Raw genomic sequence first — 22,662 nt, forward strand, 5'->3', positions numbered from 1 at the left:
ATCTTTGAATTTTTTTTAAACCTATGTTAGAAGCGTGTGTGATGTCCACGAGCGTCAATAACAGCTTGACATCGCCTCCGCATGTTGCTGATAAGCCTCCGGAGCTGTTGCTGAGGGAGTCTGGCCCATTCCTCCTGAAGCGCCGTTCTGAGCCGAGGAACAGTTGTTGGCTGGACTGGACGAGCAGAAGCATAAAGCATGCTTTCTGAAGCATGTCCCAGGCATGCTCGGTCGGGTTCATGTCTGGGGAAAGAGCTGGCCAGTCCCTTCTCTCGATGGTAGCATTTTCCAGAAATAGGTTTGTGATGTTTGCTCTGTGTGGGCGCGCATTATCAACCATAAGAATGAAATCAGGACCGATTGCATCTGCATACGGTCGAACATAAACGTCCAGGATCTCGATACAATAACGAACAGCCGTCAACGTACCGTTTTCAATTACGTATAAGACTGTTTTCCCGTGCATGCTGATTCCGGCCCATACCATGACTGAGCCCTTGCCATAACGATCATGTTCGGCGACACAAACTTGAGCAAAACGTTCATTACGTAACCTCCACAATCTGGACCTTCGATCTGTAAAGTCAATACAACACTGACTCGTCTGTAAAAAGCCCTGTGGTCCATTCGTTTAACGTCCATCCAACGTGTTGACGTGCCCAGTCCAAACGCTCCTGGATGGGGTATCGGGTCAATGGGATGCGAATTGCCGGTCGTCGTGCCATCAAGCCAGCACTATGCAAACGATTTCTGATGGTTTGCGTTTAAACTCTTACGTTTGTGGCGTTCTGGAAGTCATTACGTGACGAAGTGGCGTTACGAAAACGGTAACGTCTGGCTAAAACCGCAAGTAACGATCCTGAACGTCAGATGTAGCCTTTGCACGACCACCACCATGTCGATGTTGAGCATTTCCATTCGTTTGATAACAATTCCACATCCTGCAAACTACTCTTTGTGACACATTAAGGTGTTCTGCTACAGTCCTCTGAGACAACCCTGCCTCCAGCATTCCAATGCCAACATGCATTTCATCAGGAGTTAAACGCCTTCTGTTTGGCATTTTGAACACAATGTGGTAGATGGTCCGAGTAAAAATCGAATACACGAAGCGAAAAACAAGAAACGACCACATGTTTAAGATGTTACATGTATGCCAAAAGGCCTTATTCCGTGGGTATTCAGTTGTCCGTGCCGCCCGTGCACGCGCTGGTAGCAATACAATCAAAATCATCGAACATTCTAGAGGCCTACGAAGGGATAAAACTAATGCTTTGAAATAAAATAAGCATGCTAATTTGGTTAAGTTTTACAAATAACTAATCAAGTGATCCTTATCAAATTTTGAGTAGTATATATATGATGTATTGTATTTTCCTATCGTATGATATCTAATCAAAGCAACGAAAAACCGTTAGAAACGATTGAAATGGGGCATGCATTGTAACACTAAATACATGGGGAAGAGGGATTACGACGATTGAAGTGACATTTACAAAAAACAAAATGCCATAAAGATATAGATGCGTTTGTTTCCTTGCCCAGTGTGGGCACAAGCGCTCTCGGCACATTTTTTCACTTTTATTTATGTGCCCTTCAACCATTCCCATAGTTCAAATAAAATTTGCAACTATCGCATATTTGCCCGCAGATAGTCTTTCAGCGCCTCGCGCTTTGATTTATTTTTGACCTAATTGGCACACATTAAACCGGAATCTTAATATTTATATGAAAAACTACAGAAACAAGCTCAGTACCCAAAAGTTTAAACATAAACCCGGTTTAATTGCACAGCGTTAACTCCAAAGACATAGAACACACAAACACAAAAACCACAAACAAGAAACATGAAACAACAGCAGAAAACCCCACAAACAACACAATGCATAAATTATATACTATATAAAAACTAAGTGTGTTTATTAAGGATTGTTAGTTACCGCCTTGGAACGGTCACAGTAAAATGTAAATATAATGGGGGTTTAAACCAGTTTGCGTGCACAACCTCATTCTTATCCATATTCAGTATTTAGTGAATACATTGAAATTATTGTTTGTAAATCGACATTAGGGTTTTTAACGCATGCAAAATGAGTTGCTTTTGGATTCCAGTAGGCCACATTGAACCCTACATAACATGCAGGAACGCGTCTGAAAAGTGATTTTGGTTTCGGTCTATAGGGTATGAAATGGATAAACATTAAGAGTTTGAAATTGATAAAACATATTGATTCTGATCAAACGAGTGTTTTTTATCGAAGTGGCGGGTCCCAGGACGATAAAACATGCAAATGATTCCCGCACTCTGATGGTACGAACACGCAATGAAAACGTATTACGGAGCCCCTTTTTGGCGCAATTGCAAATAAACTTTTCCTTTAGTTCAAACAAATGTTGTTGTTTTTATCAAAAAATTAAAAAATATAAATGATGTACGGTCTTTAAAAAAATCCCAATGTGTGCTCATATATTTGGGGAGAAATTTAACGCTAAAAGGCATGTATAAAACATAAATGTATGAGATCATGAACATGGACAAAGTAAATAGTATTGACTTGTTGTTTTTTGGACATAAACGGCATTGAAACAGGAAATATTATCATACAGCATCACCCGATGGCTATACTCGCCACCTTTAATGGAAAAATATCTTGGTGGTCATATGACATTAGAATGTTATATTAACCATATGCAAACTTATTTGGTTTTGAAAAATAATCGATTTTTTTGGCAGTAGACAAAATGCAACTCCGCATAAAAGTAGAAGAACGTATGGTAAGTGATGAAAATGTTGTTGTTTTTAATTGGTTTCATATTAAAAGGTTTAACATAATTGATTTAAGAATTAATACATCTGTTGTGGTCTAGTTCGCGAGGGATGACACGAGACGCTAAAATTGCGATCGCGTTTTTTTTAACTGCACGATTCTAATTATCGCTTTGAGTCGCAATATATTGCAACTAGGAAGTTATTCCAGGTATGTATTCCATCCCACCTGGCGGCCGTTTATTTTCAATATTTCTGAAATTTTCAGGTCGGTATGAACTTACTGCCATTTCTAGACATCAATAGGAAACTTTAAAGGTTTAAAGAAATAGTCCCCTAATTTTCATAGCTTAGTTCTTGCTATAAGATATAACAATTAAAATGTCAATAGAAAACGCATAAAAAGCATTTCATGAATGATACTTTTGAGGTCCAGAAAAGCCCACCTTTTGAAATTGTGGAAAGCAGTTGGTCTTCACACGGTTGGTGATGTCTTTCAACATAGAATAACCCTACAATGTCTATGATCCTTCCTTTCTAAATCATGCGCGATGCTATGAGTCTTAAGTCATTTTTTCTCATTTTTTTTGCCTTGATTTGCATAACATAGAACGCTATGACTATGCTTTAAATCAGGATTTTACCATGAAAAAATATTATAGAAGTGTCTGAAGATGTCCAGATGGAAGATGTAAAGAGAAGATGCCCTCCGGTAAAAAAGGTCACTAGGTGAACTATTAGAAGAAATTTATCCCCGTCATAAGTTCAATTGTTGTTGTCCAATTGTTATGAAACTTGTTCACTGTTCATGATGTCTTGGGCAATTATGAATAATGGTCACCTCTGGTCAAAATCTAGGCCACTAAGTCAACATTTTAGAGAGAAAATCCCCGTCATCAATAGTGTTTTATCCACTTGATAAGAAACTTATTCAGAAAACCTGTCTGCATGCTGTCTTGAAAGGGTCAATTACAATTATGCAATTTTGTCACCTCATGTATTAAAAACTTGGTCACAAGGTCTTAGAAGGGAAGACTCCCTGTTATATATTCAATAGTCTTTATTAAAATGTTATGACACTTGTCTCCAAGTTGTCTTGTTATCGGTTTCAATTCGAATAAAAACTTGGCTATGTGTGCCAATTGAGTAACCGCCCTCGACCCTTTTCAAACTAAGTTAAAAGGAATTTGATATCTGCGAACAAGTTTATCATTTTCTTTTCCAGTGTAAAATGAGTGACATGAACGTTAAACAGTTAAACTCTTGGTACAGTAGATATCTATAAATCAACGAATCGAAAATAGCTATTTGCGAACATATACAGGTACCATTTCCTTCTCGCTTGTAAAATGAGTAACCTAAACCTTTAACAGCTACCTCTTGACTCAGAGGTGTGTTTAAAACGAATAGCTACCTATTGACTCAAAAGAGGTGTGTTTGAAACAAACAGCTACCTCCTGACTCAGAGGAGGCCTGTTTAAAACGAACAGTTACCTCTTGACTCAGAGACTTGTGTTTAAAACAAAATACTTGTAGCCTTCTCTTGGTGCATAGATGATATACAGTCCATAGGTAACACCGGGGAGTATCACGTGATCTCTATAGTACATTGTCCGCACAACATGGCTGAAAAAACCGTCGATTCGACCACGAAATAAGGGGTATGCTCATTGTTACTGATATTTCAGGATATGCAGAATAGGCGCAGAGTACCCGCCTAATGATATAATATACTTACGTGCCTTTCGTTCGTCCGAGGGCTTCTTGGTTTAGGCCTGAAACTCGATACAAATTTTATTTTTGTATGTACATCGTCTAAACAAGTACTTTATTCGGGTATTTCAGCGCTAAATGCAAATTTAAGTCGAGATCTTCTACAAAAAAAAATGATTTAATTAGTAAATGTATCATTCGTGCCAAGTTTCCATTGTTTTCTCGGTGTTTTAAGAAAGTTATTGATTCCTTTCTTACCGAGTACACAGTCTGAACAAAATATTCATGAGTACATCGTCTGAACGTTTTTTTTTTCAACGCATCTATTGCTGTCACGAAGTCATTAGGACTTATTCTGAATACAAAATACTACGAAAAAGTACTAGAATATCACAGAATATCTCTTCGATGTGATAATGTCGTTACACAACTGATTCTTAATTTATTCAACGCCGTTTTTCTCATCTATACTTTCTTCTTTGTAGTTTGGGGCAACACAACAAGCGTTTCGTTCCTGCTCTTGCATGGTTACCAAGGGATACACAGATAAGAAGGTAATATAAAAAATTATAACAAGTGTACTTGTGAAGTATATCTGGTCTACTTTACACGTTATACGAATATAGTTTAAACCAATCTGTTTCAATCGGAATCGTACTATCTTAATGAAAATGAGTCAGTCTTTGGTTAACAATAGTCTTATAACAGTTTTTGTAGTTTTGTGTTGTTGATTGAATATTCCTGTAGTTGTATAATATTACCCTAAAATATATAGTTTAATTGTCGACACTTGAACAGGAATAAACTCACCATTTGCGATTCATATTCTTATTTAGCATTTAGTTTGTGTTCATGTTCTTGTATAGTAAAGTCTTTAAGAATTTAAAACCAACTGATATGTAGATGCAATTACATAAGTGGTCATTCAAAACGGTCTTTACTGAACTATTTTCTTGTCTAAATTGATCAACGAGTTTAACAAAATTTGTATTGCATGAACACGGATGAAATACTTAGTATTATTTTATAAAATACATATCTGGCTGATGATTTACAGCGCTAAATACATGACACGTCCTTTAATATAGCGCTGATAGTTAAAACGTTTTTCAATGTTACGCCAAATGATATTATTCCAAACACAGTTATTACACTAGATATAAATTCAAAATATATACTATCGTACTTAGTTATTTATATCACATAGATGTCGCCGTCTTGAAATTACGTCGTTATATATATTTTTATATACGATCTATTACCGTTTAACTAGTGTAATAAATATGCAAGTTAGTATAAACGTATTTGACGTAACAAAATAAATAAATAGCAATGACAATATGCGCTATATATAGGGACGTGTTATGTATTTAGCGTTTATTAGAATATCGAATTAGTGTTCTTTAAATACGAGAAGGCTCGTTTATACCAAATTTAGAAGAAAAACACTCGTTTTATACATTCCGTATTAAATGACCACTCATGTCAGATCGTCTATTTAAACTCAATATACAAATAATGGTATATTATTTTAGAATGCGCCGAAAGAAGCCGTCGTTGTCGCTTCATCGACAGAAGAAAACACGGGCGGAGAGAAACTCATTTGAAAGATGCTCGAAAACAACGGTGGCACAGCTGAAAACAACAAAACGGAAAACATTTTTTTCCCCAGCCAAATGTCCTATTATCGTGAGTTTACAAGAAATGACCCCAATACTGTCTCCGATGAAATCTCCATTTCGTTCTCCGCTTTACAAAGCATCGCCGCCCAAAAAACGTGCAAAGAAAAGCACGTCAGCAAGAATACTCTTTGAACAAACTGACTGCAGCATTTCCCCAGAACACCAGAAGAATAACATAAGCTTTCCTGAACTTGATATATTAGAACTCGATTATGACACTGCAATTGATAAAACTGTGCATTTTCTTGAAACCATTGTGGAATCAAGCCCTGCAAGCATCAATGAAGAGGTTAAAAGTTTGCCAAACAGAAAACGTCAGACTCAAGAGGGCTCTATCGAATCTGAGAAATTAGAAATATGTGATACTGCGTTCAAATGTAGGACTGTGAGTATTAAAAAAGTGATAAATCAAATCTTGAACACAATACGGATATTGCTGAAGGTGTCCCACGTATAACAGTGACAACTAATAAAGAAACAGCATTAGACAAGTCAACGAGTACTTCGACTGAAAGTGGAACCACTAGTATAAATAAATCTTCCAAATTGCAGTACGCAGATACAAGCCTCTCAGAAGTAACTGGTAAAATTCAAAAGCTTACTCCAGAAGTAGTCAAATTGTTAGCTTCAGAGGACAGACTGGACCTTGTTTTGCTTCAGTTTTTAGAACAAGTGAACGACAAACGCTTTCCATTGGACAATATGGCATTTCGGCTTTGGACGGAAGTCGTTAAATGGTTTGAGTGTAGAACCTCGACTGAAATGCGATATTCAGAAGATACAAAACAGTTCTGGAGACTAGGCTACAAATTGTTCGGAGCACGATTTACCAATTTTATGGGCGGATACAAACACCACGGCCAAGTCGTTAGAAGTGAAACTGTAAAGGGTTATTATTCTCCAGCTTCTGCAAGCATTAACTTTGCCGTCCCAAATGACAAAATCTTACGACAGTTTGTTAGGTATGAAAATTGTGGGGAACGCACACCGGGCGTATTTGGGGATGTCATTGAGCGATTGAGTCAAAATCTGAAGCAGAAATCATGTTGTCTAACATTCGACGGGAAGAAGTTAAAACAAGGCCTCACGGAAAAGGCAGGGGATGTGGACCTGTTAGGATTTGAACCGAATGCAACACTAAATGAGAAAAAGATGGTTTTACAATTTGGACTGCAAACCATTGAAAGCATGCGCGAATGTATATCTGTTTCTCAGGATTTGTTGACAACTATATGATCTGCCTTTATACGACTTTCCGCAGTGACGGCACATCAACTCCTTTCCAGATTCCTGAAATTATACGTTTTCTACGTATACTTTATATATCATTAGACGTTTATGATCAATTTTTTTACAAACATTTACAGGACTTTATCTTTATATCATACAGCATTTCAACGTTTGCACAAACAACATTAACAATCAGTTTGACAGTTTGCAGATTAACTGTATTGTCATATATGATCATTAAATCTGACGCTCTTTACAATTTTCGTGAATTATGCTTACATCAAGAAAATAATTCCGTAAGCGAAAACAACTATAATATTTTTAAAAGACGTTTAATGGTAATTATCATGTAGAAATACGTACCATTCTGATAGATGTATATCGGATTCTGAAATAAATTAAATAATGCAATTAAGAATCAGATGTGAAAAGACATTACCACATCGAAGAGATATTCTGAGATATTCTAGTACTTTTTCGTAGTATTTTGTATTCAGAATAAGTCCTAATGACTTCGTGACAGCAATAGATGCGTTGAAAAAAAAACGTTCAGACGATGTACTCATGAATATTTTGTTCAGACTGTGTACTCGGTAAGAAAGGAATCAATAACTTTCTTAAAACACCGAGAAAACAATGGAAACTTGGCACGAATGATACATTTACTAATTAAATCATTTTTTTGTAGAAGATCTCGATTTAAATTTGCATTTAGCGCTGAAATACCCGAATAAAGTACTTGTTCAGACGATGTACATACAAAAATAAAATTTGTATCGAGTTTCAGGCCTAAACCAAGAAGCCCTCGGACGAACGAAAGGCACGTAAGTATATTATATCATTAGGCGGGTACTCTGCGCCTATTCTGCATATCCTGAAATATCAGTAACAATGAGCATACCCCTTATTTCGTGGTCGAATCGACGGTTTTTTCAGCCATGTTGTGCGGACAATGTACTATAGAGATCACGTGATACTCCCCGGTGGGTAATCAAATTAAAAAAAAATCCAGAATGACCCCGTTTAAATGTCCGAGAGGCCCATCACTCCTCGCAGGGCGTCATTCATCATTGATATAGTGTGACCATGCTTGGTACATAGGAAGAGTTTATGGAGACCTTTCATGTGATTGCATAAGGGGCTCGTACGGTCAAGGTCAAAGTCACAAACACTTTAAATAGAAATTAAAACGATTGAAACTGAATAATTTTAATTAGGGTTGACATATTGCGACAAACTTGGTATAAAGGAATAATTTATGGATACCTTTCTTGGGATTGCATTTGGTGCGGCTAGGGTGAAGGTCAATGTCACTGTTACAAAAATGGACAAAACAGTTGAAACAAAATCTCATAACGAAGGCTGAAGTTCTCCTGTTAATCATTGAACACTTGGTTTCGTCACATTGCGTCTTTTCTTGTTACTTAAATGCATCACTGCATTACGGTGTTGAACACTGCTGCTAAAGATTTCGCAAATATAATACAGTGTATTATTGCAGAAGTGCGCAATTTTTCAGCAAAACCAAAGACGAGGTCAATAATGTAAACGTCATGTTTCAACAGAGGCTTGAACTATATACTAAATAATCAATAATAGAACATGGATACCCTATAGAGAACATAATGGTCACAGTAAGTCGAGTAACCTGTCAAATACGGAACCTGAACTTGAAAATGAGCATGATACTGACAATGAAAGTGATGCCAACTCGATCATTACGGTCAGTTGTTATTTTGATTATGACCAGTCGCCTTATGTTTGTTTTCATGTGTGCAGCACGCGTATAGCAGTCGTCGATATACATGACGCAAGCGTGAACAACACGAACGAAGCCGACGGTCACTTGTATCAGACCCCTAAAAGTCAGAGTCTTCTTGTACAGAATCACGCCCACCCTAGCTTTCTCAACCTCAACCAAAGCATTTCTTAGTCAAACCAGGGTCATGGCTTCATGTCCACACCTACCAAATACAACCCAAAAGCAAAGCAGTAGCGGGCGTTCATCCTGTCTGACTAAGAGAATGTGTAAAGGCTTCGATTCAGTATGAGATATATGCGTGCTTGTGGAAGCAAAGGTAAATGAAGCTACTCCTGATCCTTAACAAGTTAACACTCTGATAACATTTGATCACGTTCCATAAATCACGACGATCTCCACCAGTACATTAGACGACCCAGTGTAAGTAACTATCCAGAGATGACTGAATCCACCGAAGGTATTGCACTTAAAGTTTCCGCGGACATAAAGTGAGATTGACATAAATCGCTCCCATCGAACAAGTGTGACCAACGGGTCTACCGGAGATAATGGAGCTACCAGGCTAGCACACACATTTCGGGCCCATGTTGACCCAAAGTCGGCATATCGGTTCACCTCGTCTTACTTAAAAAAATGGTGTTCGTTGTCTGTGTGTATACCACGTGATAAATAAACGTCATATACCACGTGATAAATAAACGTCATATATATGCTACGTCGGAAGGCAATATTTTGCTAAAAATAAAGACTTAAATCAAAGTTAACTTTTCGCTTACTACACCATTTTAAATGAAACAAAGGCCAGTCTGTGCCGCTGAAAGAGCCCCAACTTTGTTTTATAACCGGAGTTTGATAAGGTGATTTGTTTCATCAAAAACCTCGACAAACCTGTTTCCAAACCAATGTGTTGACAGTGCTCCGTCAGACGGCCGTATTGTGAAAAGGTTTGTCGAAGTGTTATAAGAAACTAAACTCTCAATCAAAATTTGGTAAAAGACCGAAGGCGGGGCTCCGTAAGCGGCATAGACTGCGCTGTTTCATTTAAAATGGTAAAGAAAATGAAAAGTTATCATTGTTTTAAGTCTTCAATCGAAGCAAAATGTTGCCTTCCGACGTAACATTTATGACGTTATTTATCACGTGGTATACACACACTTGTAGCTATCAGCAGAGGAAACTCAATTATTTTATAACATGTCTTCAAATGAATGTAAAAGAAAAGGTGTTAGTTCTACATCTATACGACTGCGTCATCCAAGGGAAACTACTGTTAAACCATCGGTGAACGGTGAGTATAGTTTATTATATAAGTGAATATGTCCTTTTTAAGTTACTGTCATTACATATACAATGTTTTAACACTAATTTATGATATTATGTTATATAGTAACTTTTGAACAAAATATAATAAGGTTTTGTATATTGTGGTGGATCTATGGTCAATTGGTAACACACTTGACTGTCAATCAAGAGGGCGAAGGTTCGATTCCCCGCCGCACCACTAAAATACTAATCTTCTTTCGGGAGGGACGTTCAAAAACCAGGGCAGCTCTATACAGGATAAAATTATGTGTATGCACTATACTACTGAAATCTAATATGACCAACAATCTTATCGGAGCACGTCCCGAATGCGAGTATAAATAAACTCAAAACGTAAGAGTGTATAAAGTTATAAATAAGTGGGTGTTCAAAACCTTGACCGGTTGAAGTAACGATATATCAGAGTTATTTCAACGTTTGTTTCAACGTTTAAACGTTTTAACATTGCAATCACAAAGTTTAAACATATATATGTTGTGAAAAATGAAAATAATAATATCGCATATGGTGCGGTCACAAAATAATAACATGTCACAAAAAGCATCGAACATTCTACAATATGAATAGATTGGGTGCGTATTGAACGTATACATGTCGTATTTCTAACCTATTAGTAACCTATCACAAACTTATATACAACTTATCACAGCGTACGACCATCGTATGTCCTCAGATCTCGGCTTATGCTTAAAGTATGATTTACTTATGAGAAACCTGTGCGCAGTGCGCCCGGTGTGTTGCCGATGATCATGTGACCTTGTGCATAAATGCGGCGCCGATCTCAACAGTACTGCATTCATACAGTAATCAGCCAAAGCTCTCAACATCAACGTGACACCCAAGAAAACGAAGAAGACAAGAGCCAAGAAGTCTGCTCGGAACCAGTGTAAAGGCAGGCAACCTATGGAACCATCTTCAGTGCGTTCCCTCACCTCAGATTCTTTGTAAATCTGGGCGTCTGATGTTGATTCCATACCACCAACATATGCTCAGATGAATTTGTAGACAGCATCTACAAGCCCAATCAGAACAGCGGAGTAGAACCCTTCATAATTGTAGTACAAGGAGTCTTTGTGGGACACCCGTAGGCAAAGTGATTCCATCAGATGTCCCTAAGTTCCACGTTTTAAAGAGCTTGTAAGCAATGGCACGCCATCCATCAGGAGCAAATCATCACCTCGTCCATGTATTTTTCGATGATGGCTTGACCGACTTCTCAAGCAAGTAGTAAATGGATGTTGTGAGGGACCCTCCAATCGAACTTCATCGAGGCGTATTATACTTAAGGGCAAGGTGACATTCTTGAAAGACGTTTGGTCCTCGTTTAGGAGTTCCACCAGAGACTGGTGGTACAGGCAACACTCCCGTCGCCCACCCGGTCAATGGTCTGACCTAGACTTTCCACCGTCGTTGACCTATCCTCATTCTTATCCCATTATCAAGGATTTGGTGAACTGCCAATTTGGTAATGCTATACTGATGTTTGAGAAGGACTAGTTGGTTTTCTTGTTGAAGACTCTCAGCGTTATCCATCTTCTCCAATGATCACGGGTGGATGAGTGATGGTGAGCTGCTCAAAGGCCCCTTTTTATACAGGGACCACAAATCGCCGGAAAAACGTCAATAATACGCTAGATGTACGGTAGAAACGTTCAATAAGATACTCTATAGTCAGACATACGTCTTATACGTCTGAATGTATCAGATTGCATTGCAGATACGTTAGGTATATGTAAGAAATAGGTTAGCGGTAAGTTACTTATTATCAATTAGTTAGCTGTACGGTATACCCTTCGTTCCAACGTATCACGAGGTATTAGCAGCCTTTCTCATAAGTATTTAATGTATGTCTAGAGTATGCCTTACTTATGAAGAGGACATTGGCATACGCCCAAAAAAGGTGAAAAGTGACAAACGTCGGCATAAGCTACTGCGATACGTTATAGTGTGACTGTGCTTTATTGGAAATATGAAGAAAGCGGTGATGAGTCGGTTATGTAGCGATTTTTAGGAGACAAGGGGACATAATACGATATCAGATAAACATCAAAATACGTTGCAAAATTTGATCGGCATGTTGTGTAAGTGCTAGCTGGGACCACTGAAGCACAGATACATTATCGTTAAATTCACGATATACAAAGCAAATGTTGACACTCTTACAGGAAAACAACTGCGTGACAAGTACTCAAAAGTATACAACAACGAAAATGATCTAGCATACGTTTGTAGGTCGCTCAAACGAGACAAACAGTTGTTTGAAACCTGGGCGTACAGTGGGTAAATACTATTCATCTGACCAATTCGTTGAGTGTTGTCCTAGCCATCTAGTAGACTCCCATTCCGGCCGTTTTAGCAACCTGGTTTACAGTCACAATAGCAAACTGATCGAAAATACACTATATATTTGACCAACAGGTTAATTGTCACTGCCTCTATCAACTATATTGTCATACAAGTCATTTGGTCAAAAAGCTCGCTGTCGTCTTCGCGATATGGCTAACTGGTTGACTTTCATCCTAGCTATCTGGTCAACTGGTTTGCTCGTCTAAGCCATCAAGCCAATTGCTTGACGATCTTCCCAGTCAACAGTCAGCCTTGCAATCGGATGAACTGATTGATTATCATCCAAGCCATCTGACCAACTGGTTCTATGTCGCCCTAGCCACTAAACAGCTGATTGACTGACATACTAGACGGATGGCCTGTTGACATATCCATCCAGGTCAGTCTTAGCCACATGACCAACTGGATGATTGTTTTCTAAGCAATCTGGGGAACTAATTGACTGTCATTCAAAGCCAAATAACCATCTTGTTGACCGATAATTGTTCCATCGAGCCAACAGTTGACTGTCGTCCTAACTAACAGGGCAACTGGTTGACTATCACCCTATCATCTGATCCATTTTGTTGAATGTCGTCCATCTGCCCATATATTTGACATTTTTTCTTGTGTTCAAACAATTGGATGGCTGTCGTCCTAGCCAACTGATTGACTGTCGTCCCAGCCATATGACCATCTGATTGAGTGACATATTATCCTGATGGCAAACTTGTTGAGTGATATTCTAGCCAATTCGTAAATCGGCAAACTAACTATTGGACCGACATATCAACTTGCATGCCAAACATCTTGACTGTCATTCGTGACATACGGCCAACTGGTTAACTTATATTTAAGCTGTCTAGCAAACTATGCGAATGTCGTACTAGCCTTCTTGCCAATTGGTTTATGTAATGCTCTCTATAACCAACAGGTTGGATCTCATTCCAACCATCTTGCTAACTTTCTGACTCTTATTCCACTCATCTGACCAACTGGGTAACTCAAATTTAAGCCATATGGTCAACTGACAATATGTCATCCTAGCCATCTAGCATATTTGATGAATGTCATTTGAGCCATCGACTAACTGGTTCATTGCCTTACTCACCATCTAACAAATTTTTGATCGTCGTCATAGTTATCTGGTAACGGGTTGATTTTCATTCAAGCTCATCCAAGATATCTAGTCAACTGTTAGATTCTCGTTCAAACCATTTGGGTAAATGGTTGCCTGTCATTATAGCTCTGTCATTATAGCTATCTTACCAAAAGGTTTGCTGTCATCTTAGCCACATAGCCAGCTATTTGACTGTCATCATAGCAATTTTGATAACTGGTTGTCTGTCGCCCATGCCATCTGGTCACATGATTGACTGTCATAATAGCCACTTTGCAAACTGATTGTCTGTCATTTTAGCCTTGATGTCAGCTGGTTGACTGTCCTCCTAGTCATTTACTCAACTTAGGGACTGTCCTTAAAGTTATATTGCCAATTGATTAAATGTCATCCTAGTCATCTAGAAAACTGGTTGACTGTCACCCTAGCCATCTAGAAAACTGGTTGACTGTCATCCTAGCCGTCTAGAAAACTGGTTGACTGTCATCCCAGCCATCTAGAAAACTGGTTGACTGTCACCCTAGCCATCTAGAAAACTGGTTGACTGTCATCCTAGCCATCTAGAAAACTGGTGATTGTCATCCTAGCCATCTAGAAAACTGATTGACTGTTATCCCAGCCATCTAGAAAACTGATTGATTGTCATCCCAGCCATCTAGAAAACTGATTGATTGTCATCCCAGCCATCTACTCAACTTGGGGACTGTTCTTAAAGTTATATTGCCAATTGATTGACTGTCATCCTAGCAATCTAGAAAACTGGTTGACTGTGACGTCACCTTAGCCATCTATAAAACTGGTTGACTGTCATCCCAGCCATCTAGAAAACTGGTTGACTGTCATCCTAGCCATCTAGAAAACTGATTGACTGTCATCCTAGCCATCTAGAAAACTGATTGACTGTTATCCCAGCCATCTAGAAAACTGATTGATTGTAACCCCAGCCATCTAGAAAACTGGTTGACTTTTATCCCAGCCTTCTAGAAAACTGACTGTCATCCTAGCCATTTGGTTAACTGGTTGACTGCCATCATAGCCATATGGTTAACTAGCTGAATGGGACCATAGTCATATGGATAACTGGTTGACTGTCATCAAGCCATATCGTTAACTGGTTGACTGTCAGCATAGCCATATGGGTAATTGATTGACTGTCAACATAGCCATATGGTTAAATGGTTGAGCGTCATCATAGCCATTTACCAATCTGATCGACTGTCATTATGCCATCTGGCAAAACGGTTCTAGCCATATATAGAAAATTAGTTGATTGTAATCCTAGCAACATGGTTAACTTGTTAAGTGTTATACATACCAAACGGCCAACAGTTTGACGCTCATCATAGCATTTGACAACTGGTTGTCTGTCATCCATGCCATCTAGCCACTTATTGACCGTCATTCAAGCCAACTAGAAAACTTGTTGACTTTTATCCCAGCCATCTAGAAAACTGACTGTCATCCTAGCCATTTGGTTAACTGGTTGACTGTCATTCTAGCCATCTAGAAAAATGGTTGACTGCCATCATAGCCATATGGTTAACTAGCTGAATGGGACTATAGTCATATGGATAACTGGTTGACTGTCATCAAGTCATATCGTTAACTGGTTGACTGTCAGCATAGCCATATGGGTAATTGATTGACTGTCAACATAGCCATATGGTTAAATGGTTGAGCGTCATCATAGCCATTTACCAATCTGATCGACTGTCATTATGCCATCTGGCAAAACGGTTCTAGCCATATAGAAAACTAGTTGACTAATCCTAGCAACATGGTTAACTTGTTATAAGTGTTATACATACCAAACGGCCAACAGTTTGACGCTCATCATAGCATTTGACAACTGGTTGTCTGTCATCCATGCCATCTAGCCACTTATTGACCGTCATTCAAGCCAACTAGACAACTGGTTGACTATCAGTCCAGCTACCTGTGAACTGGTTGACTTTCATTCAAATTTACTGGCCGACTAAGTGACTGTCATACTAGCCGCCTAGCCAACTAACCAATGATTTACTATCAGTCTAGTTAACCGACCAACTGATAGTTTATCATTTTAGCCTTGGCTTCAGTTGGTTGTCTGTTAACCAATTCATTTATCCGAATGGTTGACTGGCATTCAAGCTATCTGATGATCTAGCAAGATGATGACCTAGCCATCTAGAAAACTAGTAGACTGTCGTCCTGGCCATTTACACAACTTGTTAAATGGCATTCATGCTATCTGGCCAACTGGTTAGCCGTCATCCAAGTTGTTTTCGAAAACTGGTTATCATCCTAGTACCATGGCTAACTGGTTGACTGTCATTCAATCCAATTGGTAAATTAGATGCATGGCGTCCTAGCCATCTGACCAATTGGATGACTATCTTATATTTCAGAGCAACTAGTCGAGTCAGTTGGAAGACTGCCATATTCACCATTTGGCCGACATATTAAAGTCCATTTCAAATATCAGATCAACAGGTTAACTGTCATAAATGTCTGTCTTGCAGTCAAGCCATCTAGCCAACTAGTCGAATGTTGTCCTTGCCTTATGCCAAATGGTCGATTATCATGTTCAGCCCTCTAGCTAACTGGTTAATTAGCATTCCTGCTGTACTCTCATTCTAGTCATGTCAACATCATGACTGTCATCCCAGCCATTTGGCCAACTGAATGGCCAACATTCTAGCCATCTGCCTGCAATTTTAGCACCTGCCTCATCCTAGCCATCTGTAAGTAAATGTAGCCTTATATATTTATATCTTAGGCGATCACAAAGATTACTGAATAATTGATTGGAACATTTATTTTGTTGATTGATTAACTTTTTTTGTTTTGTTTGGTTGGTGTATCATAAAATGACTGTTGACTTGAATGTACATGGTTGGACTTACTTATGATCGATCGATATGTCGACTGATTACGTTGATCGATCTTTAAACCCATTGATTGATCGACTGATGTTATAATTTAATGACTGATCATTTAAAGTATTTGTTTAATTGCTAGATAAACTGACTGATTGATTGATTGATTGATTGATTGATTGGGTGGGTGGGTGGGTGGGTGAGTGAGTGAGTGAGTGAGTGAGTGAGTGAGTGATGAACGGACGGACTGACTGACTGATTTACTGACTAACTGACTGACTGACTGATTGATTGATTTATTGATGTTCCGGTACGTACTATGTTTAATGAAAAAAGACACCTGTATTAAAAATATTTTCATCGATAGGGATGTAACATTTATACCATTAGCGTTTTCACCGGGAGTCTTAAAATTCCTTTTCCCCTATTGGAAAAGTGGTATCACCGGGTTAGCGGTAAACTTCAATCGTATTCAATACACACCGCGTACTTGATGCGTTCAGTGATTGTCGCATAACATCACACGACCAGCGAAGTAAGATTATAGTCTATATAAACATAGACACAATTTGTAAACAATTAGGTATACTTACTGGAAAAACAGTGTACATTAGTATGGATTTGGTGCTATGTTTTATGTTTATAAAGGTATGATCAGACGTCATGTCGGGGTCAGTTTTTGGTGTAGATTGCCGATTTAAACCAGGAAGACGAGCGGTGTCATCTGCTATACTTGTATTCTTGGTTATACAGACATTTGCACCTGTGCTAGGGAAGCGACATAAACATGCACAAGTGAAGGCTTTCTTTCAAGGTGAGGCTTTTATTACAATGTATGTTGACAAGGTGTATTATATTACTGCTGTACTGTAATTTATGCTGACCACACGACAGGTGTTGTAACCTTTTAAGCATAACCTTTGATCCTTAGCTATTTTAAATCACCTGCATATATATATATATACATGTGTATATGTATTCCAGTTTACAATATATGTACCGTTTGCTATTATTCATTTGAGCATTCATTTCAAATGTCATTGTTGTCACATAAGAATTTTGTTATTACGAGTATATATGTTTGTGACTAGTGTTCTTACATAATATATGGACAGTATATGAGGGAGAGAAAGAACAATTGTATGAATACATCGTTTATTTTTACAATGTTAATTGATAATTGGAAGCATTTTATAGAATTAAAAAAAAATAAAAATAAACGCGCACATACAGTATTTATGTCCGTATAGGCCATATCCCACCAGGACTCGTAACAAATTCAGTTGGTAAAGGCCACTCTCCCACCAGGATTAGATTAATTACATATGAATGAACCATAAGGGGTACACACCCACCAGGACTCATTCACATGTCAAACTAGATTTTATATGAAAGTCATGTTAAATATTTTATTCCTTTTCATTAACGCCCCTTTAGAGTTTTTAAAGTATTTTTCTGTTCCCTCCTAGCTGTACATGTAGTTCTGTATTCAACAGTCATATCCTCAAGTCTGTTAACTATTGCAATACTGACCTTTTGTTGCATGTTCGGTTTACAACGGCCCACTAAAATTTGTGACAATTGTACATTGATTCTGTCAAAAATTATGTAGTTGCAGTGTTCACAAGTAATTCAAGGGTTCAAATTATCTTGGTGATCTTAATTTGTATATGCTAAAGTAAAAGTAAAAATGGATAGACACCTGTTTGGACCCAGAAAATGGACCAGTATGTCAGTGATTCATACCAGTATTGTGGTTCATATCAACTAACACCAGTCTAGATAACACCAATCTTGCTGTTCATATCAGCTGTTCATATCAGCTTACTTCAGTCTAGCTAACACCAGTCTTGCTGTTCATATCAGCTAACACTAGTCTAGCTAACACCAATCTTGCTGTTCATATCAGCTAACACCAGTCTAGCTAACACCAGTCTTGATGTTCATATCAGCTTACACCAGTCTAGCTAACACCAGTCTAGCTATTCATATCAGCTAACACCAGTCTAGCTAACACCAGTCTTGCTGTTCATATCAGCTAACACCAGTCTAGCTAACACCAGTCTTGCTGTTCATATCAGCTAACACCAGTCTAGCTAACACCAGTCTAGCTATTCATATCAGCTAACACCAGTCTAGCTAACACCAGTCTTGCGGTTCATATCAGCTAACACCAGTCTAGCTGACACCAATCTTGCTGTTCATATCAGCTAACACCAGTCTAGCTTACACCAGTCTTGCTGTTCATATCAGCTAACACCAGTCTAGCTAACACCAGTCTTGCTGTTCATATCAGCTAACACCAGTCTAGTTAATGCCAGTCTCGCTGTTCATATCAGCTAACACCAGTCTAGCTAACAGCAGCCTTGTGGTCCATATCAGCTAACACCAGTCTAGCTAACCCCAGTCTAGCTAGCCAACACCAGTCTTGCTGTTCATATCAGCTAACACCAGTCAAGCTAACACCAGTTTTGCGGTTCATATAAGCTAACACTCGTTTAGCTAACACCAGTCTTACGGTTCATATCAGCTTACACGAGTCTAGCTAACACCAGTCTAGCTATTCATATCAGCTAACACCAGTCTAGCTAACACCAGTCTTGCTGTTCATATAAGCTAACACCAGTCTAGCTAACACCAGTCTTGCTGTTCATATCAGCTAACACCAATCTAGCTAACACCAGTATTGCTGTTCATATCAGCTAACACCAGTCTAGCTAACACCAGTCTTGCTGATAATATCAGCTTACAAAGTCTAGCTGACACCAGTCTTGCGGTTCATATCAGCTAACACCAGTATTGCAGTGCAATATCAGTGATTCATGCACCAGTCTTGCTGTGGAATCTGAGATAATTTTAAGGATTGTTTAAACACTTTTGTAAATAATTAATACCTTTAATCTTGAATTTGTCAACATGTTCTTATTTAAATTATGATAAAATACAGCACATGCAGACAGGGAGACCATAACATTTTCCAAACTATTTTTATATTAAACTACATCTAGGCTACAGGACCCTATTTCAATTAAAAATACAAGGCTTTAGCCTAAGGCTGAAAATTCTGAGGCTAAACCTCATGTTTGGCATAAACAGCATTCATAAGAACATTTATAGATATTGCCTGTACTTTTATGGTTGTCCAGAGAACTCTTGTGCATCGAAAGGTTTACTTCTAATACATGTCTTATTGAAGCATTTTTAGGGCCCTGGTGTATATAATCAAAATATTTTAACTGTAAAATGTTTTTTTTAATTTGCTAATAAAGTCAATTGTCCTCTTAAGGAAAAAAAAAAAAAAAAGTTTGAATGCACAGTGAGTGACTGCATTTCTACTCTGCAGCTGTTGAGCTGGAAAAGGAATCAGAATTGACCGGCCATTGATCTTCTCACCAATGACATGTTTTTTACTTCCCAGGATCACTATTGCTCACGGAATAATGACCAGTCTGTTTGTTCACTCTTGCATCCCATTGAAAACATGGTGATTAAGCGGCTGAAGAAGCTGATGACCCTTTGGTCTGACAGATTGGCTCGGTAACAAGCAAGGACAGTCTAATTCATGGCAATTTCATGCATCACATGCACTTTAGACCAATTCATTCAAATTTGTCCTGTTCTTATCTTGATCAGACTGACAAGTCCATTACAGAAATCTTTTTATTGCGAGGGCACTTTCCTTCTATTTGCAGAACTAAACCTGGCACTAATTGAAATTCAATTGGATCTCAGTGTGGCTTAAATATTTACCTATGGATATGTAACAAAAGAATGATTAAATGTGTAGAATTATGTCACAAATATGGTAAATGACTTTTTCAAGTGGGTTTATCATGACCTTCAGTCTAGGTTTTGTTTGAGGACTGAACCATACTGAAGGGGTGAATGCGAAAAGGTTCTAAGTGACATTAAATAAAGAAGAACATAGAACCTTTTCGCTTTCACCCCTATTTAACTGTCCTGGGAGGTGTGGAATGGAACATTTCACATGGTTTGTGGGGTTATTATGATATTCTCAGATTTTAATATCGGGTATTGCCTCAAAATTCCTGCACAACTCAAAATAATGAAGTCAGTATTTGTCAAAAAACATAGTTTTTAGATATTCATTGTATTAAAGTGGTTGCCATTTAAACATTGGTCTTCCATCATTGAACAAAGTCATTTCATATTTCATATTTTTCCACACCATTAATTTGTAGATGTCAAAGGATATCTGTTACAATATTAACTAATGGCTTTTATTTCTTTGATGTCACCTCTTAAGGTAATAATTGTTCTGGCGTTTTGTCATACTGCTTCTTCATGAATTCTTTTTTTTTAAGATTGTTAAATGAGAAAAAAGTATAAATATTGTAAAATTGTAAAACACCCTCATCTCTATTATTAGCTAACACCAGTCAGGGGCGTGGCTAGCGTGGACATACAAGCGTGCTTAACATCAGTTAGAAAAGTGACAAAATACATTGTCAAAACTTCCAAAAAGTTGTACAAAAATGAGGAGTGAAAGGGGGTTAAGGCATTGACAAAGCTGGAGCTAGGGTTTTAGATGAAGAGTTATAGAAGGGTGCTGCCCCATTCTGCCCTAATGGGGATTATTATTTGCACCCTTCTGCTGTCATAGATTATTCAATACTGAAGACTGTCAAATATTTCTGTGAATTGTTTTTTTATTAAAACTCATATTATAAATATGATTATAAATTCCTACAAACTTTACATATTGGGCAGTTGACACAAAATATAAATACACAATTCCTAACACTTTTTGTCCAATTCAAAATGTTCCAGTTCTTCACAGCCCGAATCAATATACCCTTTTCTCCCTTACCACCCCATCCTTCTTCTGCAGAACCCTGTCCTGTTTAAAACCGGGCTAAAACCCTACTGAAGCATAACATTTAAAATGGTCTAGAAATTGTATGATTCCACCAACTTTTAAAATCTGTACAGTCTCCATGCCATCCTAGCTTCTGGTCACATGCATTGGAGTGTAGAATCTTTTGGAGAATGCAATCGTAGGATATCCATTTGGACATCGCAGACAAGTTGTGCAAAGCTCGCCAGAACCTTGGATGTACCTTGTACCATGCATGTGTGTTCGAGTGGCACTCGTACAGCGTCGATCCACACAGTGTCCCTATGGCAACCATATGGCAAGAATATGGCAAGAATATACCAGCTCGGTGACATTCGAAAAAAGGACAGTGTGCTGCACCCTTCCATAACTCTGAAGCAAAATCCCTAGCCTCACTCACCTTTCCTTTCCTGCTTTACGCATGAATGCAGTTATGGTCTTCGCTGATTCCTAAATGAGATGGTAAAGACCATAATTATTGGGTTGATTTCCTGCTATTGCTCTTTGATATCTATCTGCTTCAATGAGTCAATCTGTTATTGTCCCCTTCGGCAAGCTGTTATTATATCTTGAAATTCTTTCTCCTCTTTTTACAAGAGCCTTAGTTTCCAGGAATCAATGACTTTATTTGATTTCCCTGATTTTCTTTTTATATCGCCTTTTCCAGCATCTATAGTTCTTGATGTGAAAGAAGAAAAAAGCAACATTGTGACTACCTCTTGTTACCATTGATTGGGTTTTATTGTTGTATGGGGATGTAAAAAAGCCAATGTTAGTGAAGAGAAATGTTCCTGACAGTCTTTGATTTATTAAACAAAGGTTGTGTTTTACTCTGGGTGATATTTTTATCCCCTCTGGATGCTTTTGGGATTTTATTCTGGCTGTCATTTTTGGAAGAAGTTATCTCCTGTTTGTTCCTGATCAAGGAACTGCAATGTGAAAAGTATGGAAATGGACATGCCATTGCAACATCATGAAATTTTTCAAAGCCACAATTTATCTATTTTTGCTACACATGTGAGAT

General features: G+C 38.1%; 1 protein-coding gene across 2 annotated transcripts in view; it reads left to right on the forward strand.

Annotated features, from left to right (window-relative positions):
- Window positions 1-17,275: 17,275 nt before the first annotated feature.
- The window catches only part of LOC128213470 (pikachurin-like), a 36,463-nt gene continuing 31,076 nt past the window's right edge, over window positions 17,276-22,662 (forward strand). For both annotated transcript variants that reach the window (XM_052919194.1, XM_052919195.1), the window contains exon 1: window positions 17,276-17,594. In XM_052919194.1, the coding sequence (XP_052775154.1) occupies window positions 17,444-17,594 (151 nt within the window). In that variant the 5' untranslated portion in view covers window positions 17,276-17,443. The remainder of the gene's footprint in view (window positions 17,595-22,662) is intronic.

This window comes from Mya arenaria, chromosome 13, assembly GCF_026914265.1.
Source record: "Mya arenaria isolate MELC-2E11 chromosome 13, ASM2691426v1".
Lineage (NCBI taxonomy): Eukaryota > Metazoa > Mollusca > Bivalvia > Myida > Myidae > Mya > Mya arenaria.